The sequence below is a fragment of the Gordionus sp. m RMFG-2023 genome, chromosome 3, assembly GCF_954871325.1.
Source record: "Gordionus sp. m RMFG-2023 chromosome 3, tfGorSpeb1-WG-v2, whole genome shotgun sequence".
NCBI classification, from domain to species: domain Eukaryota; kingdom Metazoa; phylum Nematomorpha; class Gordioida; order Chordodea; family Parachordodidae; genus Gordionus; species Gordionus sp. m RMFG-2023.
In genome coordinates this window covers 12,496,073-12,521,572 of record NC_088777.1, presented here as the reverse complement: position 1 = coordinate 12,521,572, position 25,500 = coordinate 12,496,073, and the positions used below count along the sequence as shown (strand labels likewise).

The window sequence follows — 25,500 nt, the reverse complement described above, 5'->3', positions numbered from 1 at the left end:
AAGGACATCAAAACTTAATTTTCAGAGATCAAGAGAAAAAAGTCCTTATTTTTAAGAGAAAAAAAAGTCATAATTTTTGTGGATAATTAAGAATATAAAATAATAATTTATCAACTTACCATTTAATTTCTTATTCCTTTATATAAAATTTTGAAGGTAAGTTTTGAAAACTATAATTTGCGTTATTATTATATTTAATAAGATCTTTAAAATAAATTTTTTTTTAAAAAAAAAATCCCATCTTATGTCATTCCGAAAATAAGATCGCCATTTATTAAAATTGGTCGCCTCGTAAAATAAGAAAATGAGTAAAGACTGCTGTAGTCCGCAGCCTAAGCCGACTAAAATAAACAGGGAGGGGTATTATAATATTTTGTTTATTTAACTTGATTAAAATCGGAGAAAGGAATGAGATTTGCCGTTATGCTCAAGAAGGCAGTTTGGCAAAGTTCCTGGTGACGTGTTTCCTCCTATAATTAAAAATAATATTACTAAAAATATGTATTGTACTAATTACAATATGATTTTCTTCTGTTATTAATTGAATCCAATCATTTTCATTTATCTTATTATTTAATCTTTTCATTCTTTTTAATTTCCGACTATTTTTTTTTCTCTCTTCATATTCCTTTCGTTTTCCCTCTACCAAACTTTAATCTCGGAATCCTGGATAGCGATATGCAAGTAAATTTGTTCAAAAGACCCGATGTACTCCATTCTTAGGGTTCGCAAATTTTTGATCGGCCTCACCATACGCGAAAAAGTGGAGAAGAGGAAAAACCCCGGGTATTGTCCGTTTATTTCAAGGTTCGGGATGAAGACTATCTCTAAGTTGGGCGGTAACTATAGGAATAATTTATTAGACGAAATGTATATAAATAACTAAATATTAGCCGTAAACCCAAAATATCAAGATTTAGTGCTTGTAACAGTATAGCAATTCAAAATATGTTTCTTTGTTTTTCTTTAAAGGGACGTAACTAATAATATTGACATGCTCAAATAAACAACTATCAAATTCCTTTTCCTAAACTTTTTCATTAACAGTGTATTCAATTATTTAGCTTAAAAAATTTATTTTTAAAACGAATATTTTGCACACATCTCAAAAAGTAATATACATATTTCCTATTCCTCCACGTAAGGCCATTTTTTTTTACAAAAAATTAGCTTTTTTTCCAAAAAGAGAAACATAACATATATTCTTATTTTTATTTATTAACGATTAAATGGGGTCTGATATGATTTGAAGTGAACATAGTTATCATTTTACTATATTAATAATGTGACACAATTTATAAAAAATTTTAGAAGTCTATCTATAAAAATACTTAAAAAAATAGAAATCTTAACTAGAATTCGCACAAAATAAAAGCAATTCAACCATTTGTAACGACAAAAAAGACCATATCTAAAAAAAACATTTTCAAGGCTCTCCAGACTTCTTATGCGCTCCCTCTCATCAATGCTATTGATCAAAAGAAGGATAGTATGAACGATAATTACACTCTTACTTTTGATCTCATCTTCACCAGCTAAATCAATTAATATTCAAGTGAAAATTAAGAAATAAGATAATATTTTATCTTATTAAAATAATAAATAATTATAAATAAATTCATATTTTTTTTAGTATAATATTAAAACTTTAGTACTATATACATATATATCGCTAAATGATTATTATAGAGTTCTTGTGCACTCTATCCATTCTTCAGGTGGACAAATTTATTTTTTTAATTTTAGATATTATACTTAAACTATGATAAATTCATTCTTTTAAAGAATTTATTATATGCTATACCTTTTTTTGAAGGTAAAAAAGTGATTTTTGAGATAGAACCTTGCAGATGATAGTACATTAAGAGTAAAAAGCTGTTATAGATTTATGGGTAAAACTATAAAAAAAATTTATTAAACCTTAAATTTCAAAATTTCAACAAACGTTGTTTGTAGATGGATTAGTTGTACTAAAAATAAATAGAACATCCTTAAAAAGGTAACTAGCTACGATCAATATTACATAATTTAAAAAGAAACTACCTACTGGTTAGAATTAAATTTCAAAATTAACTAGTAAGAGTAACGTTACAAGTTACTTTATAAAGACGTGGCTTAGAAGGGCGTAGAAATCCCTGCACGATACTATATGTTTTGCAATATAATATTAAGTATATAATTACAAAATGATAGTCTTAGAATTTATTTCAATTAGTTCCTTAAATTCACTGCATGTGGTAAGTTTCATATTCTTTGGGATCATTATCAATATCCACTTTTGTCAAAATATTTTTCCAAGGGATCTTTTTTAGCCATTTTTATAGGTTGTTAGATTTTGAAACACCCCCCTAAATGTGCTCTTTCTCTCATTTTTGAAAAGAATCTATTAAATTTTTTTATTTTATATATTATTAAAGTTGAATTAAGTCTAGTAAGAGATAAATAATATAAAGAACAAATTATTTGCGCTGTTTTTTTTTAAATAGAAATGCAATAATAAATATTTAAACAGTTTTAATTTAATAACAGAAATATATTAATTATTTTATTATTAATATTATAAATTATTAAAATTCAGATAAAATAATAAACTAACTGACTTATCAATAAAACTACAAATAAAAAAAGTATATTTTAGTCACCCCTTTACTTTTAAGTCTATAAAATTCACAATTCAATTAATACCCTATTTGAATAATTTTGGTTTGAGTGTCGCAGAGGTCTTCATGGACATCTACAAAATTGATTAAACTATATATAAAATGCCTAAGGCCATTTCCAAACAAATCGTTTTTTCAGCGAGAAAAACAAGCCTAACTTTTCAACCATATCGTTTTCTACAAATAAAAAAAAAGCAAAGAGAGCTGAGATTTATAATTAACGCGTTTTGTTCAAGCAGTACGGTATTTACAAAATCAAGCCAATAAATAGGTATTGGAAATTAAAATGGAAAATTTCAAATCTCAAGGAAACGAGAATATAGACAAATTCAACAGATGCTACAGAATCTAACATGGCATAGAAATGGTATGATGCTCCACGCTTGCTTGAAAATGTAAAACCATTAAAAAGAGCTAAAAAGATTGCATGGAAAAACATTTTGGCAAAAATGGTGGATATACATAAAAAGGAACCCATGAAAAAATATTTTTCCAAAAATGGCGGATATTGATCAAAGATCTTTTATAAAAATCAATAAAAAAAATTAATTATCTATTTAAATTAGTAGGGCTAGGACTATATCACTTTTATATATATAAATTTTTATGTTTCTTATAATCGATCCTTGTGAAAATCTTAAAAAAACTAAACCCGCCTCCCCTTCCCTTAAAAAAATGTCGCCTAATGACGAATTCTCTCATTAAATATTAGCAATATAATGCGATATTCCGATAGGTTAAAGGTAAAATTTATATAGAACCAAAATTTTGTTCTATATTCATAAATCTTTAAAAAAAAATTATAAAAAAAAACTTCTATAAGGCTTTGATGATGTTGTTTTTTAACACTATCATTTGATTCCCCACATAAATTTGTATCGAATGTATCGGTAGACATGCTTTTCGAATATCTCAAACGTTCTTCCAAACAAGAAGCCAGCTGTTCCGGCACCCATCCCATCATTCTTCCGTTTAGGAACAGTGGGTAATGATATTCGGGACCCTATTCATATTATATGTGAATATGTATATAGTTTTAACCTCTTTTCTTTCCTTTTTATTTCCTTTCATTCTTTGTATTTTATTTCGAGCTCGATTTCGCGATAATTTATAGGGTGATTTTAATTTTTTTCGTCAAATCTTAAACTTCTTCGATTTTTATTATCGCGTAATTTTTTTAAATTACAAATTATTAGCTCCTCTTTAATAAAATTTAGTCATCTTTATTTTTTAATTTTAAAACGTTTTCATTTATTAATGGAAAATCTATTCCCGCCATTTAATAATAATTATACCAAGGAATCTTCGGGTGTCTTGCATTTACCGGTAGAGAAGGGAAATGGTGAGAAATCCTTTTCCTTCTTTTCTCTTTTGACAAACATAACGTTTTTCACCGCGATGGTACAGCGAGAGTCGAACTCTTCGTAAGTCAAAATAGGTGATGTGGCACCTTGTTCCCGAGAATCATTGTGAGGAGAATTATTACTATGCTCGATTTCGAATTTGACATATTTTTTCCTATCATTTTCATCGAAAAGAGATGAGTGAGATGACTTGAAATAAGTAGGAGAGCTTACTACCTGGCAAATATATAAACATTTTATATAATTGTATTTTTAACTTAATTGCATCACGATAAATATTATTTAGTAGAGGGAATTTTCAACCTAATTAAATAGGATTTGCAACCTAGTTAATATTTCGGACCAATTAACACCATTTTTAACCTAATTAATATGATTAAGAACCTAATAATTAGCATAATTCTCACTTCATTAATAGCATTTCTTAACCTAATTAATATTATTATTTGATTAATGGCCAAAGTCTTTTCAACGATAAAGATCAGAGATCTGCAAACCCGGCCTAAAAAATAACACAACTTTAAAAATTCGGGTGTGAATTAAAAATGATTAAAAATCGGGGCCGAATTTTAAAAATTTTGTCTGTGCCAAGTTTTAAAATTTTTTAAAATTATATCAATTATTAAGAGAGAAAATGTTAAAAAATCTTATAATGAAGTGTTTAAAAAAAAATCACATACTGTTTACATTTTCCTTTCCTTTTGAAACAATATGTAAAATTCAGTCAAAATTATTCAAAATATTACGAGTAAGCCGTAAAATGTACAAAATGAATTAAATACGTGCCAGTGTGGACTTAAAAATGAAATAAAAATTTTAATCCGGGCCAGTATATTATATCTTATCGCGGAAAAATTCGTTTTTCTTTATATAATACATTACCTAAAATTATGGTTGTAACGCGAAATCAAGATATTGCAGGGAGTAGTCAGCCCCCAGACAATCTCCTTACTCCCGACAATTCGTTATCAGTAGCTACAGATAACATGGCATCAATCACTCAGGCCATTCAAGCCATCTCTCAGCAAATGCAAAACATGTCGACACGCATGCAAGCAATTGAAGGAGCGCGCCGCGAGAGATCACCATCGAACAGAAGCAACATGACATCTACGCCCTATATCCCGCCAAATAGGAGCAGGCCGCAATCTCCAGTTCTACAATTGCCGGTCCAACAAACGCCAGCAAGACCGCCGCCCGCTCTGCTCACCATCGAGGAAAAAGTGGCCAAACTGCATAGAAATTGGGCCGGAGTCTGCATCGACCTCCTTGAACCCAGATGTAAAGCCAGTGAACGTGACAGACATGAGCTCAAACATATAAAAGAGGTCGTGGACCAGATCACCATCAACACAGAGCCTGGAATAGTAGACTCAAGGACTAAAAGAGTCAGAATCCTAGGCCTCGCGATTCACTGGGGCTGGGACACCGCGCGGCTAAACGACATGTCATATCAAGAGAAATTCCTTGATTCCGAGGAGATCAAGCTAGCAAAAGAGCCCTTTCGAGCAAGGGCCCGTGGGGGGCCCACAACGTCATACCAAAGGAGACCAATCAGGAAGGAGGCGACCTCCTCACAGGGTAAGAAAAGGAAATAAATACCCCAGTCCTTCCAATAACGTCCTTTCTCTTCCTTCTTCTTCTCTTCCTACTTCCCCCCCCCTAATACCCAAAGGCCCTTTTTAGGGCCACCATTACATGATCAAACGGAAGTCATGTTCCCGGACTACGGATCACCGGTCCGAAGAGATGAGACAGCGCAATTCCCAGACTGGCTAAAAATGGTAAATCGTTACCTAAGGGAATTGAGGCATCAGCTTTTCTCACCTGACGAAGGCATCAGTTCGGACGATGAAAATAACAATAATAATAACATTCCGTCCTTACCCGAACTAACGCCTGCTGGTCAACCTGCTGCCCCGGAGTCCGATACTCCATCCTTCCTATCAGAAGATTCAGGTATTCCTGAATGGTGGATTCCCAATGCATCTACAGCATCATGGAATTCAAGCAGCAGTGGAGCCTCCGAAGAAGCTTCCATCATCTCCGGTCTTGTCGACTCTATCTTCAGTGACGGTGGTGATTCTGGTATGCCCCAGGTGGGGTCCACAGCCGTGCCTAACTTACCGGGTATTCTCAACGGAATAGCCAACGTTAACACACATGTGACCTTCACGGATGAACAACTTCAGGTAGTCTTCTTCAGGTGTTATTGTCAGCGCTTAAGGTTTTGTTTTGTAGATCGATAGGGAGACCGAGGTAAGTTATATGCGGCGTGGGATCTAGTACTGACTTTTCGGTCGATATCTCAAGGCCCCATCCTTCGAGGGTGCACCGAAGGGACCTTGTGGACCATTTTACGTCGAATTCGGATTCTCCATAAATCAGAATATTATCTAGGTAGACGTTGTAATATGCTTTTCTAACCATTTTTGCACAGGCATCTAAAATAATCGATTGTAAGCAGTATGGGCTAAAAGAAGCTCCCATTGGTAACACTTTGTAGGCATAATATACATTATCGATTTTAAATCCAAAGAACTTTCTGACCTGGTGTGCCAACGGAATTGAGAAAAAGGCTGATTTGATGTCTATTTTGCAAGCAAATTTTGCCTTGTGAAGATTGACCGACATAAGTGGGATGGATTTTAGTTTAAATGGATAGTGCAGAAATTTTTTAGATGTTTCTGAAAAGTCGCTAATGACTCTTGGGGATCCGTTGGCTTTAGGAATTATGTATAGGGGCGAGCATAATTGTGTTGAGTCAGTTTCTATAATGACATCAGCTGCCAGCATTTGTTGGACTATATCCCTATATCGGCTGGAGATTGCGTGGCTGTGTCTATGCGTGAAGTAATGCCCTTCGTTATTGGCTATTTTGAGGGTATCTAATCGTGGTCTGAATCCGCGATTTGCAACACGTCTTGTAAAGCTTGACATCAGTGGTCCAGGGGTGAGCCTAGCGGTGCTAATGTCAAGTTGTGGAAGCTCCTGAAGTTGTTCATCCGTGAAGGTCACATGTGTGTTAACGTTGGCTATTCCGTTGAGAATACCCGGTAAGTTAGGCACGGCTGTGGACCCCACCTGGGGCATACCAGAATCACCACCGTCACTGAAGATAGAGTCGACATGACCGGAGATGATGGAAGCTTCTTCGGAGGCTCCACTGCTGCTTGAATTCCATGATGCTGTAGATGCATTGGGAATCCACCATTCAGGAATACCTGAATCTTCTGATAGGAAAAATGGAGTATCGAACTCCGGGGCAGCAGGTTGACCAGCAGGCGTTAGTTCGGGTAAGGACGGAATGTTATTATTATTGTTATTTTCATCGTCCGAACTGATGCCTTCGTCAGGTGAGAAAAGCTGATGCCTCAATTCCCTTAGGTAACGATTTACCATTTTTAGCCAGTCTGGGAATTGCGCTGTCTCATCTCTTCGGACCGGTGATCCGTAGTCCGGGAACATGACTTCCGTTTGATCATGTAATGGTGGCCCTAAAAAGGGCCTTTGGGTATTAGGGGGGGGGGAAGTAGGAAGAGAAGAAGAAGGAAGAGAAAGGACGTTATTGGAAGGACTGGGGTATTTATTTCCTTTTCTTACCCTGTGAGGAGGTCGCCTCCTTCCTGATTGGTCTCCTTTGGTATGACGTTGTGGGCCCCCCACGGGCCCTTGCTCGAAAGGGCTCTTTTGCTAGCTTGATCTCCTCGGAATCAAGGAATTTCTCTTGATATGACATGTCGTTTAGCCGCGCGGTGTCCCAGCCCCAGTGAATCGCGAGGCCTAGGATTCTGACTCTTTTAGTCCTTGAGTCTACTATTCCAGGCTCTGTGTTGATGGTGATCTGGTCCACGACCTCTTTTATATGTTTGAGCTCATGTCTGTCACGTTCACTGGCTTTACATCTGGGTTCAAGGAGGTCGATGCAGACTCCGGCCCAATTTCTATGCAGTTTGGCCACTTTTTCCTCGATGGTGAGCAGAGCGGGCGGCGGTCTTGCTGGCGTTTGTTGGACCGGCAATTGTAGAACTGGAGATTGCGGCCTGCTCCTATTTGGCGGGATATAGGGCGTAGATGTCATGTTGCTTCTGTTCGATGGTGATCTCTCGCGGCGCGCTCCTTCAATTGCTTGCATGCGTGTCGACATGTTTTGCATTTGCTGAGAGATGGCTTGAATGGCCTGAGTGATTGATGCCATGTTATCTGTAGCTACTGATAACGAATTGTCGGGAGTAAGGAGATTGTCTGGGGGCTGACTACTCCCTGCAATATCTTGATTTCGCGTTACAACCATAATTTTAGGTAATGTATTATATAAAGAAAAACGAATTTTTCCGCGATAAGATATAATATAGAAAATACGGATTAAAATTTTGTTCTCTACAGGTTTCCGATAAAAATAAAACACTAAAAATATAACAGAGCAAATTTATGAAAAATGATTATTTATTAAGCTGTCCTACTCAGTTTGCCGATTTTATTTTAATTGGGGAAATAAGTAATCGTCCATTTTTTAGGAGAATGAAAGCACTGCCACGTCATATGGTCTTCTGACTAGCAATTGTAGCATCTTTTTTTTAATTACACTATTGGTAGTTATTTTCTCGAAGGATTGAAAGGATGCAATTTCTAGCCCAGTATTCTTGGGCATTAAAGTCAATTGAATTTAGTGGGTGCCGAAGTCAACCAACTGAGAGTTAGTTCACATGGTAGCAATGATATCAGCGGACAAATGGAGGTTATAACCAAATTTGACGAATTATGGTAGTGATAGCACAAACGGACGATTGTATGTTGTAATTTACAGAGGACAAATTTAATTTAAAATTGATCAACAATATTTATTATCATTCCTAATCAGTTAAATTTATTACAATCTGATTAACTGGAATATAATATTATTAGAATTTTCAATTTATTTTTCTTAAATTGTAGTAATGCGTGTGTAAAAAGAAACTTTATCTAAAATTAATTAACGATATTTATTAACATCCCTAACCAGTAACATATATTACAATCTGATAATGTAATAATATTGTAATTTTTATTCTTGCATTCGTGGCAATAATATACCAGAGTATAAAACACTAAATAAATAGTTTCCCTTTTTTTTTCTCTATGCTTTATAGGCGACATTTCTATATCAATAAGAAAAAGGGGAAATTATTATTTTAGTGTTTTAAATTCTGGTATATTATATTCACGAATTCAAGAAGAAAAATCACATTATTACATTCCGGTTAATCATATTGTAATGTGTCTGGTTAGGGATAATAATGAATTAGTTAATTAATTTTAAATAAAGTTTCTTTTTATACACGCATTACTACAATTAAAAGAAAAGTAAATTGAAAATTCTAATATTATTATATTCCGGTTAATCAGATTGTAATAAACTTTACTGATTAGGAATGATAATAAATATTGTGATTAATTTTAAATAAAGTTTTTCTTAACTCATCATAATCACAATTGGAAAAAATTGTAATTTTTGTAAGATAAATTTAATTTAAAATATCTTAATATAATTTGTCCACTGTGAATTACAACATAATCGTCCGTTTGTGCTATCACTACCGTAATTAGTCAAATTTGATTATAACTTCCAATTGTCTGCTGATACTATTGCTAGCGGAGACTAATTTCCAGTTGGTAGACTTAGGCACCTACTAAATTTAATTGACCAAGAATACAGGCCTAGAAATTATATCCTTTATAAAAGACGAGATTCAATCCTTCGAGAAAGAAACGCCCAATAGTGAGATTTAAAAAAGTAACGACAATTACTAGTCAGAAGACCATATGATGGGGCAGTGCTTTCATTCCCTCCCCCCAAATGGAGGACCAATATTCATTTATCCAATTGGAAACAAAATCGGCAACCATGAGTCCATGAATACCGAGGACCGGGAATCAACTAAACGTTTGGCTTAGAAATTCGTAGCCAATATGCCGAGAACCTCAAAATCTCCCGATATTCAGGGACATTCACTATATCGATTTGTAGCCGATATGCAAAGACCCTCAGTATATCAATTTGTAGCCGATATGCAGAGACCCTCGGTATCTCAAACAAATCATAAAGAGCTTTACGGTAAAGCATACAATTATTGAAAGATTGGCGGCCATTCCAATAGTAAACCCCACCGACATGCTTTAGGACCTGATGCTATGATAATAGTATTTTATCCTGGGTAAAAGATATTATCTTAAAATTACAATATCTTTTTTAAAAAATAGATATTTTTTTTATAATAAGTTTGGCATGCTTCTGGCCTATAAAGGGTGGCATGTCGCAGCATCTCCAATTAATAAATGTATTTGAAGTTTGTTTTCATATAACCCGACAATCAACAAATATTATGTTTTTTTGTGGGGAAAAATCTTTTGCCAATAGTTTATAGTAAGAAGGAAATGGAAAGAAGGAAACAAAATAAACAACCTTGCAAAGCGAGGTAAAATGGTTTAACAGACCACAAGGTGCTCCATCTGGAGTATGCACAGCACAGAGATAGCCCCAGGAGTCGGGAGAAAGCTTACGAATCGAAGAGATGCGAGTTTTGGCCATGTGGGAACCTCGGTGGACGCTGCGAAAGTGGCTCAAGTAACGGGCGTAGTTTATTTTTTCGGCTATAATGGTGTAACCAGATGTCTTAAATATATTAGAAATTTAATAATTTATATTTAAAAGTTTCATTTTTTATATGTTTATTTTGTTCTTTTCTTTCTCTTTTCTATTCTTCAGAGTATATAATTTATCTTCTTGTCAGCTATAATGGTCGGTCTATTGTGAGCGGGCCATGTCCTATCTTATTTTTAAAGACCAATTTTAAGCGATTTCTAACTAATAAGTAGTTACATTTTTTAAGGATGTAACTTGTAATTGGCTAACTTTATGTTGATATAACATAAAAATAGTCACTTTTCAAAAGTAACTTTTAACAACAGTCATATTTATAATAATGATAAAAAAAATCTAAATATTATACCTGTTGAATGGATGTAGCTTCTTTAAAGATCAAATTGCCAGTAGAGAAAAAATATTCCATCCCTTTGGTAATCGGACTGACAAGGCTTAAGCATTGCGAGACAAACTCGTTAGTTATGAGTTCTTGGTATATGGAAGCATTACCGTTAGTTTTTTGTAAGATTTTGGGTTCTGGCTTGATCTTAGGTTCGTTCATTGAAGGAAAAGCAATAAGATAAAAATATTAATAAGGATGTTATCTATAAAAAAATTTATTTATAAAAAATGTAAAAATTATAGGTCACTTTTAAGGTGATAAATTAAAATGTATGTGTAAAACTTTTAAGAAATGCTTTTTGCTAATATTATGTAGAAGCATGTGCATCTTATTAAAATACGTTACTTTTGCTTAAATTTAAAACTTTATTGATTGGTATGTTGTTAAACGGCTCGAATTTTAAAAACGGTTAGCTCTATATTTTCGCCAAATGATTTTGTTAACAGATATCCAAAAATTACTCTCCGGGCTTTTCTAATATCCCTTGCTAAAATATTGAGTTAGCAGTTTAACAACATTAATATCATTGTAAACCTTTTTTTTACTTCTCTCATTACTTTAAAAAAGGATGGGAGGAAGTGACATTATCGTTAATAGATTTTTTCAAATATAAAATTTTTCTTTTAGTAAATTTAATAATAATATAGGATAGTATAAATTCATTTATCCAGGAATTAATATTAATTTGATCCCCCGGTTCTTGATAAAATTTGAAGAAAAAAAAATGAAGCTGTAAATGTTCAAAAATAAAATTGCAAAAATAAAATGCTATGTTTTAAATTTTTAATCTGAAACTTGGCTAAAAAATTTCATTTTTTTTGTAAAAAAAGATTAATGTAGTTACTAAAAGTGATACTCGTAACGTAATTAACCAATTACATTTCTTTTTCCTCAAAAAAAAGGAACGCCATTACAATAACGCTAGCATACCACCCTGAATAGTGTTGACCCAATATTTTCGCAAAAATATTATACAAGCCTTGAGATTTCGTTAATAGATGCCCATACCTTTCTGCCGCCTATTCACAAAATCTCCAGGCTTGCTTAAATATTTTTTAGCTAAAATATTGGGTTCACCTTTTTAAATTGAGCCTTTTAACTAATCTAGCACTGGATATTAAACATTCTATTTCTTTAACTTATTTTTTCCTTTTATAATTTTTCTCCATGCTTTATTATTTTAAATTTCTTATTATTTTCCTCGTCGTGAGTTTTGGGTAAATGTATACAAAGAAGTTGGCCATTTATTTGTTTGTTTCTTTAAGGAATGATTTCGTAGGTTATTAATTTATTTTTATAATTAACCATTTTTAGGTTATGATATGATCACTTAATCAGTAGCGTAATGTGTATGTTACATTACTGCGTATCATTCTGGTTAGTTTGAAAAGTATAGTATGAAATTCGTAAATTATATTAGATAGGAATTTATATAATATCACGCCACAAATATTATATAGTTATTATGACATGCATAAGCCTTATATTATACATGACATTTTTCAAGTAAACGGAGATAAATATAAATTCATGTTACCTATTATAATCTTTTAATTATTATTAAACTTACATTCAATGTTTTATTATCGGGTTCGGTTTTGATATCTAGCGTTTCCGTTTTGACATCCTGCGTTTCCGCTTTGACCCATTTTTTGGAAAGCCTTTTATCGTAGAGGGTGGGATGAATATTTTCAACCTTTTTGAGCAAAATTTGCTTGAGCCTAGAGAGAAGAATGTATGACTTTTTTAAATTTTATTTCCTCAATATATATATTTTCTTCATTATTTCCGTCCCTCATATCATTCTCCTCGTTTTTCCACACCCTTCCCTTCCCATTATACGCCCCCCCCCTTCCCCAAACCAATGCATAATTCATTTATAACCTAAATATGTAATCCATCAGCTTTTGCTTTAAAAGAATGAGAAATACTTGACCCGGTAGCAATACTTCTTGCATGGAAGGTCCATCAACGTGCTCGGGCCAGCATTTATTTTTGGCGAAGGAGAAAATTTTTTGGGTCATGTATATTAACATGTAAAATTTGTCCATGTCCGAATCGAAATTTAGGAGAAGGGCATTGCTGTGTTTTACAAACAAATAAAAAATACATTTAGATTTTTTCTTTTTGTTAATACAATTTCATAATTTATTTTGGCGATAAAAATATCTGACATTCATTTCATTAAATACTCTGAACGTATGAAAAGAGATGACTGGGTAAAGAGATGCACAATGATGGAAGTAGGAGGATCAAGACCTAGAGGAAGACCCAAGATGACGTGGACAAATGTGATAGCGGTGGATATGATAAACATGAATCTTACAAGTATTGATGCTGAGGACCGTCAAAAATGGAAAAGAAAAATCAGAGGGAAAACTGGCCTAACCGGGTAAACCTGGAAATCGCCATAAAACGGAGAAGAAGAAGAAGAATTTCATTAAATACTCTAAGAGTTTGGACTGCCAATCGAGATTTAAATATAAAACTATATCGAACGCCATGATTGTTGGGGGAAAAAAACTCTTAAAATATTATTTAGGTCGTGTATTTTTATAATTATGTTTTTGGTAAGTGTATTTTATATCAGTGTTTAATAAAAAAAAATCAACATTTGCCCTTCGATTCCTAAGCCGCTATAGTAGGTAAAATTAATTTTTGGATATATCGCGGAAAATAAATTAATGGTTGTACATTCTTAAAATAAATTAATTTGAACCACAAAAACAGGCGATAGGTAAATTATTTTCTAATATAATCCAAGTACCTGCAGACCTTAAATCTCGGACCGGAACTGACAGAAATATTCGATTTTTTTAAACTAAACCAGAGGGTGGGGACGAATTTATTTCCTGTAATTAGAATGATATAAAGAAGAAAAAAGGAAAAATAAAAAATGATAACAGGGTGAAAAAAGAAATTGTTTTAAAAAAGAAAAGATAATTAAAGATTATAAGAAATAAATTCTTTTCCTTTTTTGATAGGACCTTTTTGGGATCAGACTTTTCTCTTTTTTGAATAGAAAACCTAATAATATTTCAACATAATTTCTTTTTTCGACCCTTGTTGATTGATCTTTATCAGTAATACATTTTATTTATTTTAACTATAAAAAAATTATAACGACCATTTTTGAAATAAATAGTGAGGTAAAGTATAATAAAATATTTTCATATTAAATGTGAATTAATAAACATTTTATTACAAACGTAAAATATATCATAAGCAAGGGCTTAACTGAAGGGTTTGTGCAATCAGGAATTGAGAGTTTTTCCATGTTAATTAATTTTCAAATATTTGTTAAAATAAGCTAGATCGATAAATCCGCTCCGATTAAGCCATAACCCATAGTAGTGAAAAGAAAATATAATAAATCTAAATTATTTTATTTTACTCCAACAAGTATTTCCCAACTATCTCGTCTTCCAAATCTTTCATACTGACAGGATCTAGGGTATTCAAATCAAAATCACTTTCTAAATTTTCCTTGTTTTCTCTAGAATCTAAAATTTTTTTAGCTTTTATATGCCGCCTGATATTAACCGGATTAAGCAAATTGACCTTGTTAAATTGGTTCGGGGTTACGGGCAAAATTTTGTTCCTAAACTGGGAACCTATCAAACTAAGGGCTTTATCTCTTTCATTCCTTTCTTTAGTCCTTGGGGGCATCAATTCTTCAAATTTTAATTTGTTCTTGAAAGAGGTAGGAATAGTAGAGGAATTATGTAGGGTTAGACTGTATTTTCTTAGCATGTTCAAAACGCAACTTTTGTAAAACTTGTGGATATCTTTCTCACCCGAGGAAGATACTGATGTTTCATAAATAGGTTGACCCTTTACCAATTCGGTGTAAAGCCGTTTATCCGTTTTGTTCGAGAGGGCCTTGTTAAAAAAAATCAAATGTACAAATTATATATTTATAAATGAATAAAGTATTTTATTAATAGGTTTGTATGTAAGTAAAGTTTACAATACAACAACGAAATATATATTAGGTTGAACCAAAATAATTTATAGTATTAAAAGAATTAATAAATTTCCTTATATTTTTCTTTCTTCTTTTTTTTATTTCCATTTTTCTTAGTCTAAGGAAATAAAATTGATTTATTTTGGAAGACATAGTAAGCAGATATGAAAAATGTGGTAAATTATATAAATTAAAATAATTATGGGATTTCAATGTTGCAATAAAGCATATTTTTCATATTATAACTCAAAATTTTAGAAAGATGGTCTAAAAATTCGAGTATTAATATACACAAATAAAAACTTTAATTTTATAAAGTTTAAAGAAGCAAAGCTTTAATAAAAATTGTAAAAATTAGGTTTACAAATAGAGATGATTTAACTATCCTAGGTTGTACATTTAGAGTATGGTGCGGGGATCCAAACCGAACCGTTAAACCGCTAAAAACCGGTATTTTTTATCAAACCTGAACCGAACCTAAACCGCTAAAAAAATTCTGACCGAACCTGAACCGAACTTAAACCGCTAAAAAAATTCTGACCGAACCTGAACCGAACCGCTAAAATGCCTCTGAACCGGTTTGGGCCTCATGATTTTGTGCTTATAAAATAATATGTAAGTTATTATTAGTATATTGAAAAAATTTCAATTTTTCGAATTATTTTAAAATCATCAATCACGTTTGTTTGATAAGTGTCGGTCATAATTTTTGTAAACTTTAGTAAATTGTCCTTTAACAACATTTTCTTCTAAGCTTATAAATTAATGCTTAGAGAAAAATTAATTCCAAAATATTATTATAAATCACATATCAAATCTGATATCATTGTCAATGCAGGCTACCCAAGTTAGTGTGGACTGTGGAAAAATGTTTTTCAACAATTAAATTTATACTATCTCCGATGTAATTTTAGTGGGACGAATTTTGAAAATATATTAATTGCGCGGCTTAATAAAAAAAATTTAAGTAAAAAAAAAGTAAAATATTGTTCATATTAAAATTAATCATTGATATTTATTTTTATATTTATAAATTAAATATTATTTTATAATATGCAATTAATAAAAATGTAGGTTTTATACATGTATTTTTTAAATTAATGATAATAAAAAAATATTTCCCTTATACATAATTCGAATGTAGGTTTGAATACAAAAGTGTTCAAAAACCGGTTTTTAGAGGTTCGAACCGAACCGATATTTTAATTTTTACGAACCGAACCGAACCTGAACCGTTATTTTTATCCGAACCAGAACCGGAACCGATATTCGTTTCGGTTTGGATCCCTGGAATGGTGTTATTAGCGTATAGGAAAAATAATCATCATGAAATGTTTTTAAAACTTTTAAAATTGGTATAAGTGGAAGGGTGAATTTTTGATTCTGGAAAAACAGGCTGACCACAATGCTTCCATTGTTAAGATAATGCATGATCATGTTCTAATATATATTTTTTTAAATATATACATATTATTTATGACATTTAATATTTATTATAATTAAATAATAAGAAGTAAATTAAATTAGATTTAGATAGAGGAAAAACTGAAGCACTTAAAAAAATAAATTTTTTTAATGTTGCAGATGACTACGGCTCATTATAGACCTGTATACGATGCATAAGAAAGATTGCATCCATGATAACCTGTCTAGGGGCTATGGGTCCAGAAGTGATCACAACATTCTTATCGTTGCACCCATTTGTGTCTGTCGTATGGCGGATAAAGTATAATAATCATTCGTTTTTTTGTCTAATTATAATTACAAAATAAGATGGATCATCAGATAGACCATAGAAAGGGACTTCCTACAAATGTTCATAGATATCACCCTCATTGTCCAATTTTAGTCTTACAGTAGCATCCAAATATTGAATAGATCAAGACACCTTATCCGATAAAGGTTATTTACCTAATGATGAAACCAAAATCAATGAGACCGTCAAAACAGAGCCAAGTAATTATAAAATGAAGTCTTTTTTTCACTCATATATGTCATGGCCAATGTATCACATTTGAACAATAAAAACCAATGTATGAGTATTTAAGATATTAAAGATTAAAAAATACTGCCCACATCACTACTAAGAATGCTGCAACAAGCCAATACCAAGAATGTCAACCATGACGGGTGCTCATTAAAATGTTTCCATTACATGTCATCGCAACCAATATATTACCAATTGATATTGTGGTTTTCGTACGGACAGAAAACAAATGCTTTCGCTGGGAAAAGGGTATTAATATTAAACATGTCGTGGGATCTCATAAGAAATTCATAATAAGGGCCGAAAAAGTTTTTTTTAATACACCCTAGGTCAAGGGTAGAAAAAGTTTTTCTATACATCATAGAAAAGATATAAAAGTGACGTTTATACCCATATCTTTAAAAAAAAATTAAGTAGATAAAGCATTTAGGATTTTGAACCCAAAAATATATATTTTAAAAAAAAATTCGGTTTGATTCTGGGCGATTTATTAGCATTTTAATTTTAAATTTAAACATCTCCGCTTATATATATTAAAATTACTCATCAGTAACAATTCCCACCTATAATCTTTAAAAGATCATTCTAAGTAGTGTTGTTCAAAAGCCCGATCTGGGTCGATTTTTAAAAACGGCCCGATTAGGATTTTAGCCAAAATTACTATGCACAGACTTCGAGATTTAGCAAATAGATATCCAAATCTTTCTGCCATTTATAAGCAAAATTTCCAGGCTTACATAATATTCTTTTGGCTAAAAATTTTTAAAAATCGATTCGAATCGGGTTTTTTAACAATACTAATAATTCTAAGCATTCAGTATTTTTTCTTCCGAGTGTTTTCGAATTTTATTTATAGTGCTTCAGTTTTTGTGTAATGGTAGACAATACAAATAATCTTATGTTTAATTTTTATTTGTAGTTAATTATATGAAAATTAAAGCTCACTGAATAGGTGTGTTCATTTCTGACAGAATTATAGACGAGCCCATATTCAGTGTAACATATCCCATTTTTCTTCCATGTGGGCCTAATAAGAGCGATTGGCTTTAATTTATCAAAAAATTTCGAAATTAATTTGTCGATGTGATTTAGCAATTAAATTTAATATAAAAAAAACATTTAAAAGCAATTCCATAAATAAATAGATCCCTTTAACACGAACCTCCCAACTTTGATAGGAAATTATTAAATCCAAGATTTTAGCCTCCTACCAAAAGAATAGATCCTGAGTGAGTAGTGTCGTCAAATGGCTCGATTTTTAAAAACGGCTAATACAATATTTTAACCAAAATATATAACCCAAGATTCGAGATTTTGCTCATTGATGGCAGAAAAATTAGGTCATCTATTAACAAAATCTTGAGGCTTGTGTAATATTTATTGGCTAAAATATTGGTTTGTCGTTTTTAAAAATAGAGCCGTTTAACAGACTACTGGGATTTCAGAGTCAGAGGTCAAAAATGAAAAAATGAACGTGGCTTTTAAAAATACGTGATATTTTATATAAAAAATGAAATGAACTTGAATTATAATGCTAAAAATTTGACATTATTCTCATAAAAAACTATTTGGATGTTTATGGTTTGACGAATAGTAATTGCTACTACTGTAAATGCGTATCAGGTCAATTCAGCAAATATTTCATCGAGAAACACATTTTTGCGAAACTTTTATCGCGAATATAGTTTAGCGCGAAAGAATTTTAGAGCAAAAATCATATCGCGAAATCAATTACGAACATTTATAATGAAGGCAATATCGCGAATTTATTTCAGCGAATACATATTAGAGAAACATTTATTGCAACTCCATTATAGCGTAGCTTTTATCGCAAAACCTCTATGCCGATTTTTTGCCACGGGTGTATATGCGAGAAGTCATTATCACAAGTGCATTTCCACGAATATAAATATATTGCAAATGTATTTATTAAAAGAAAAACAATATTATAATAATTTACACATATAAGTTTCTTAAATCATAAACTCAGTGTTTTAAGAATCTTTTGTTACTTTTGGTCTTTTAAATTTTCATTAAAAAAATATATAAGTAGGAATACAAATTATAATATGAATAAATCAATGAATATCTTCTTTTTTGTCAGAATGGTTAGAAATTATTTACATATATAATGCACGCCAGTGTTATGTGAAAGTTTCCTCAAAAACAGGACTGGTAAGCAAAAATATTGAATATTTCCAAAAAGTGTAATGTTTGATTAGGCCAGATTCTTGGGTGAAGAGTAGATTAAATTTTCAAATACTAGATCACAACAATTGAATGAAAACAATTTATTTTTATATTATATAATGATAACATATTTGATTCCTTGGATTCATATATTTTTATTTGTTTATAATTTTTTCCTTTATTATATATTGTTTATAATTTAAAGAAGAGTGTTTCAGGTTTAAAAATTTGTATTGGGACATTAGTTTTAAAATTTTCATTAAAATAGCATCAGTCTTATGTCCTATTGCTAAGAAATCAGTTTAAAAAATGGTCTGTCCTCCAGGGTATATTTGTCCCAAAAATGAGAAGATCAGGATCGATGAACAATTCACAATTGTTAATTAGCCATGTTACACTAGAGGATTTCCTAAGATCTTGGCAAAAATGTTTTGAAATTTTTATAAACACTAATTATTAAGCTAGGAGGCCAAAATTTTATGTTTTAAATTATGTTAAAATTATAAATTGAAAGGATCATCTTAATAAGTGATAAATCTGAAATAAAATTGTACTCTTGTGCTATTAAATTATATTTGTTAAATAAAATATAATCCATTAAATAATATTTAAATATTACAAAATTCCTTCTTGGGATCAATATAGGCCTGATTAATTTTTCAATACCATTTATAATAAAATAGCCACCAAATTCACTAAATTCCTCATCCAATTTTATCAATTCTTCTTCTTTATGAATTTTTGAAAGATGACAATGATTTGACTAAAAATTAAGCATTTTTTTAAAAATTAAATCTTGATATTACCTTAATCATCATAGGAAGTAGTCCAATAACTTTTGAAAGAGAACCATTATATAGGCCATTAATATGCCATGATATGTTAATCTTAAGCTCTGCACCATAAGTAGATCTCATTTGCCTACACTATATAAATAATGAATTCTTCTATTATAATTTATGTAAAACATACATCTCTGGGCATAATTTTATTTGATTTTGTAAAACTTTTATAAATAGGTGTGCTTATATTCGCATCCTATATTTTATATTCATTATTACTAGGTCAATTTAAGAAAAATATTACTTCAATTTTGAAAGTGCATATCGATAAATCTGGTAGTTGAAAATCAAAAGCTGGGATATCCTAAAGATAAATTAAATCATTGAAAATTCAAGAGCAATTTACTTCTATTAATTTATTCAAGCCTTCCTCACATGCAAAATTAAAGGACTCAATGTGATGCTGCGAAATGCTTTCCATAATTTTTAAAAATAGCAACCGAACACCGATGGGAAGATGTTGGCCAATGACTAAAATTTTTAAACATAATTTTTTTTTTATTAATGCAGAGCAGATGATTTTTTTAAAAAATGTTTTTTTTAATATAATCTTTTCTTATATGGTATCATACCAAATTTATTATAAATTTTACTGTATACCAAGACTAAGCCATTTAAATAAATATAATATTTTTTTATAATAACCTGAATTAGATCTGAAAAATGAAATTGATTATCCTATTTTAAAAAAAAAATATATTCTGGGGGAAAATGTTGCACACATTATAAGACGAGATATTCATTCCCGTATGTAGGTTCAAAGAATCTATTTTATTTTATTTTTTACAAAAATTTAATTTACTAACTACTATAGATAAAAAGGCCACCGTAGAGTTGATTGACATTGACTTTTAAGGTTATGCCTTTATAAAAATCAGATACCACAAAGCTCTAATTTATATGTCTGACTTTCCGGGATTTCTAAAAATTTATTCTAGCTCAAGCCAGCTCGGATTTATGTTTCAATTATTTTGACTAGCCCGGGTAGTTTTGTAAAAATATAAATTTTGTCCCACCTTCTAATTTAATTTATAAGTCCTGTGGATTGAATTTTCAAAATCATATTATTTTAAGGCCTACTTCGACCCGAGTTTCTGGCTGGGTGCAGATTTCTAAAATAAATTAAGCAAAAAGGTCACTTTCTTAAAAAAAAGGATAATTTAAAAGTGATAATTTTTTACAAAAAAATGTTATTTTTCTATAGGTTATTTACTTGATGTTCTGCAAAATCAAAAACAAATATCCATATTATAATTTTCCGATGTCCTCGCTGACGTCATATCATCGGAAAATATATATTTATTTTTTTTAAAAATATGATGAAAAATATAAAAATAAATACCTTATTTAAAAATATCAAAAAAAAATGTAAATATTTTATCAGAAATTACAATGTTGTGAAGATTTGAAGTAAAATATAATATTGTTAATGGGTTACACACAATGATATAGTTATATATATCATTGGTTACGCATGAAATTTTAATTACAATGTTGTGCCGATTTGAAGTAAATTATATATATGTATTTTAGATATCAATTAAAAAGACACATCTAATGGTGACTCCTATGGGGGTTCAGTGCACTATTATTTTTAAAATTTTTCCTGTTTGTATCTTAGATAAAAGGCCCTGTCTTAACTCATTTCATTGATTGTACAAATTTTTATTTATCTATCGTTGCCAAGTAAAGAAAGAGATGGCTGGTTAATCAATAAAACAAACTTTCCAAAGATCACGAAATCGAACAAATTTTACCAACCATACAGAATAAAGTTAGTCATATATATATATATATACAAAAAGTGCATAATGTTTAATTACTTTTTATAAGTTCTATAATTTTTTGAACATGTTTATACCTTTTTACATTTATATTACATCTGTTTTAGCATTACGAATAATCTAATGATATATTGCTAGAGAGTTGAACTTAATAATGACTCCTCTGCAGGTTCATTGCATTATTATATTTCATATTTTTCTTTTGTTTTTACTTTGAAAAATAGACTGTCTTAACCCCTCTTAATGATGTGCAAATTTTGATTTATCTGTCGTTGCCAAACAAAGAAAGAGATGGATGGTTAATCAACAAAATATACGTTCTAGGGATCACGAAATCTAACAAATTCTGCCAACCATACAAAATAAAGTTAGTCACTACTCTTTTTTTTCTGTCTCATTTTTATTTCTTTCTTTGTTCCCTTTTCCTTTGTCTTTTCCGTTTCGCTTTACATTTCCCTTTAATTCTATATCCTTTTCCCTTATCATTTTTCTTTCCCCTTCTTCCCTTTTCTTTTCCTTTCCCTATTCCTTTTTTCGCTTTTTTTAATTTTATTTTCCTTTCCTTTTCTTACATTCTCCTTTTCCTTCTACCTGTTCTTTCCATTTATTTTCTATTATCTTTTTCTTACTCTCCCCTTATCTTTACCTTTTCATTACCCTTCTCCTTCCCCCTCTCACCTTTCCTTTCCATATTCCTTTTTTTTCTATTTTCCTTTCTTTCCCTTTTAATTCCACTTATTACTTTCTCTTTTCTTCAGTTTTCCAATTCTCTTTTCTTTTACATATTTCTTTCTCTTTTTCATTTCACCTTTTTTTTCCCCCTTGCCCTTAGAAATTATAAATTTCATTTCTATCTGCTAAAAATTTTAAGGCAATATTGAAAATAATATTAATAAATGCTAGGAGTAACATTCATATTCAAAATGAGTCCTTATTTCTCCCATTTCTAGCGATTTTTCGAAAAACTCTAATTTAAATTCAAGAATTTACTTCCTTAGTGTCTAATATTAATTTTAAATTTACTTTAAAAAATTTGATATATAAGCAAGATTCCCAATTTATTTTTGATTTAGCTATTTTTATTTTAGCGATTAAGAACGGAATCCTTCTTTTCTAACGCTTTTTCTTTTCCTTCCCATTTTTTTCCCCAAACACCTTTCCTTTCCTATACCTTTTCTTAGCTTTCTCATTTCCCCCTTTTTTCCTATTCCTTCTCTTCCAGTTTTCTTCTTTATTATCTTTTTCTTCTGTTCCCTTCTTTTTCATTTACCTTTCTTTCCCCAAATACAAATTATATATCTATTCTTAAGGATCCTACCTTTTTAAAACTTACCATTTCGTCGCACCTACCATTATTGCTACTGTTAATCTTCTTTTACTCAGTACAAAAAAATATATGGTTGCTATTTTATATGATGATATATATATATATTTTAGCATTTATTCGCAAGAATCTTAGCTTTTTTGAAATTTTCCAATTCGTCTCCCCGAACAATATTCGTTTATGCTGATTATTTTGTATAATTCACTAAAAAAACTATGTATGCTTCGTTATTTTATTATATTCAGATCGAGATAACAACACATAGTATTATATTTTTATAATTTAAATAAAATTATCTATATTCTGAATCTTACCTTATTTAAGCTGTCCTGACATTATTCCCCTTCATTCCTGCTGATCAGCCCCATACCTATATTTATTTTTTTTAAATCTGATATCTCATGATTTGTGATCATCGCCATTTGTTACTCACCACTATTTGTGATTCATGGGAATTTCTGATTTGGCGCCATTTATGATTCCCAGGCTACACTCCCCCCGGTCAAAGACGGGCTAGGACATAGCCCTAATGTAAATAATTTATAAAAATAAAATAGGTATGCTACTTAAGGTCATAATAATAAAAAGAGTAAAACATGTTACAAATTGGTGATATGGCCAGCCCGTTCCATTCGTCCCGCGGTACATAAGCAAAATATAGACTCGGCCCGGATTACATTTTTTTTCTAATTTCTTATTTTGCAGTATTGAATATAAAAAATTTTAAAAAAAACAAGAAAAGTTTTAAAGTGACTTTTTCATTTAATAATTTGTAACAAATTTCATATAAATCATGAAATTATCATTAATTGCTAATTTAAATTCAATGAAAATAAATATCTTGAGGATTTATTAAAAGTCAGCCCTAAAGCACCGAATCAAGGGCCAAGCTTAGAGTAAAAAAAATTTCCAACAGGCTTAGGGCCGAAAATAACGTGTAAGTCTCTAGTAAGGGAGGGTGGTAGGAAAGAGCGTAGTAAGAGAGAAATTCAAATATTGCTTTACGTCATAATAAAAGGTAATGGGATCTCTTTGTAATCGTATAAGTTTTTTCATAAGCTATTACCTGACATTATAAAATTGATACTTATCAAAAGATGTAAGTTTATTATAAATAAATCCGATAAATTTTCACAAAATTTATAAAAACAAATCACACGGCATAAAAATAAGTAGTATAAAATAATAACTTTCAAATTATAGTATGATATTAATTCCCTATATTCAATAATAAATTTACAATTCAAAAGATATACATATTTTTTATTAAATGATAAGCAAAATACACCAAGAATATATTAGGTCTAAAATTTTAAAAAAACTTTTAGTGCCTTATTTATTTTTTTGTAATAAATATTACATATAAAATAATTTTGATTATATATTAAAAAATAAAATTCGTTTTATTTGAACGAGATATACGATTTAACTATATATAATTGGTTGTAAATATCCCAATTAAAACTCATATAAATCACGTGAACCTTTTTCCCCAGATTTTAAGTCCTAACAATTTGCTATATTTAAAGGTAGTATTGTTTTCATTTAATAGAAACATTTAAAAATGGTTTTTTAAATGAACAAGGATTAATAGCATTGAGTTATTATCGTTCATGCACCTAATACTTAAATTCTACAATGGCCGGATTAACTAAAATATAGTAGAATATTACTCAAAAATGATGATATTTAATTATTCGATTAACTTTTTTTTTTAAATTTATCTAAAATTTAAATTTAAAAAAAATAAATAAAATTAATAAATACAAATTGGGAAAATAAAAATAATATTGCAAAAGATAAAAGTATTTTTTATAAAGAATATGGTAATAGTCTAGTAAAATATTCAAATATAGATTTGATGACACTTTAGAATTTTACAAAAGTATCCTATTCTCTATAACATAAATACGCGGCCTTGATAAATGCTTACGATTTTTTTTCTAATTGTAAATTATGTAAATAAAAAATTTCCCTGAATATTACAAATTTGCAAATTAAATTAATGTAATTTTTTAGTCTTCCTTGATGGTTTTACTGCGCCTTTCCTAGAACTATTTTCACTCTCCTCCCTATCTCCATCGAGCTCACCCAAAGTGAGAGTGTCTTTAAAAGAACTGGTGTGGTTTAAATTTGGAATTATATCAGCAAAGTTTGACATTTTCGATAAAGATTGATGGCTATTGTTATCTTTAGTTCCCACTTGAGATTCCATTTCTTCTACCTAGAAATTATTAATTTTTTTGTGTATGCGAGCAAAATATGATTAAATCAAAATTCAATATTTTATCTACTCTATTTCTCATTCCACCCACTTTATTTCTATTTTCCAAAAAATTATACTACATTTTTTTTAT

The 25,500-nt window shown here is 30.4% G+C and overlaps 2 protein-coding genes across 3 annotated transcripts in view; both read right to left on the bottom strand.

Moving 5' to 3' along the window:
- Positions 1 to 20,511, bottom strand: part of LOC135927475 (DNA-directed RNA polymerase I subunit RPA2-like) — a 33,449-nt gene extending 12,938 nt beyond the window's left edge. Inside the window, exons 1-16 of the mRNA XM_065463471.1 lie at positions 20,382 to 20,511; positions 20,280 to 20,339; positions 20,166 to 20,231; positions 20,000 to 20,119; positions 19,813 to 19,956; positions 17,949 to 18,047; positions 16,361 to 16,456; positions 14,444 to 14,931; positions 12,934 to 13,131; positions 12,620 to 12,770; positions 11,014 to 11,193; positions 10,467 to 10,676; positions 3,956 to 4,240; positions 3,475 to 3,663; positions 652 to 843; positions 387 to 470 (exon numbers count right to left, since the gene is read on the bottom strand). Of these exons, the coding sequence (XP_065319543.1) occupies positions 387 to 470; positions 652 to 843; positions 3,475 to 3,663; positions 3,956 to 4,240; positions 10,467 to 10,676; positions 11,014 to 11,193; positions 12,620 to 12,770; positions 12,934 to 13,131; positions 14,444 to 14,931; positions 16,361 to 16,456; positions 17,949 to 18,047; positions 19,813 to 19,956; positions 20,000 to 20,119; positions 20,166 to 20,231; positions 20,280 to 20,339; positions 20,382 to 20,456 (2,637 nt within the window). The 5' untranslated portion in view covers positions 20,457 to 20,511. The remainder of the gene's footprint in view (positions 1 to 386; positions 471 to 651; positions 844 to 3,474; positions 3,664 to 3,955; positions 4,241 to 10,466; positions 10,677 to 11,013; positions 11,194 to 12,619; positions 12,771 to 12,933; positions 13,132 to 14,443; positions 14,932 to 16,360; positions 16,457 to 17,948; positions 18,048 to 19,812; positions 19,957 to 19,999; positions 20,120 to 20,165; positions 20,232 to 20,279; positions 20,340 to 20,381) is intronic.
- Positions 20,512 to 24,981: 4,470 nt separating this feature from the next.
- The window catches only part of LOC135927353 (glutamine-dependent NAD(+) synthetase-like), a 39,575-nt gene continuing 39,056 nt past the window's right edge, over positions 24,982 to 25,500 (bottom strand). For both annotated transcript variants that reach the window (XM_065463320.1, XM_065463321.1), the window contains one exon: positions 24,982 to 25,367. In XM_065463320.1, coding sequence (XP_065319392.1) covers positions 25,146 to 25,367 — 222 coding nt within the window. In that variant the 3' untranslated portion in view covers positions 24,982 to 25,145. The remainder of the gene's footprint in view (positions 25,368 to 25,500) is intronic.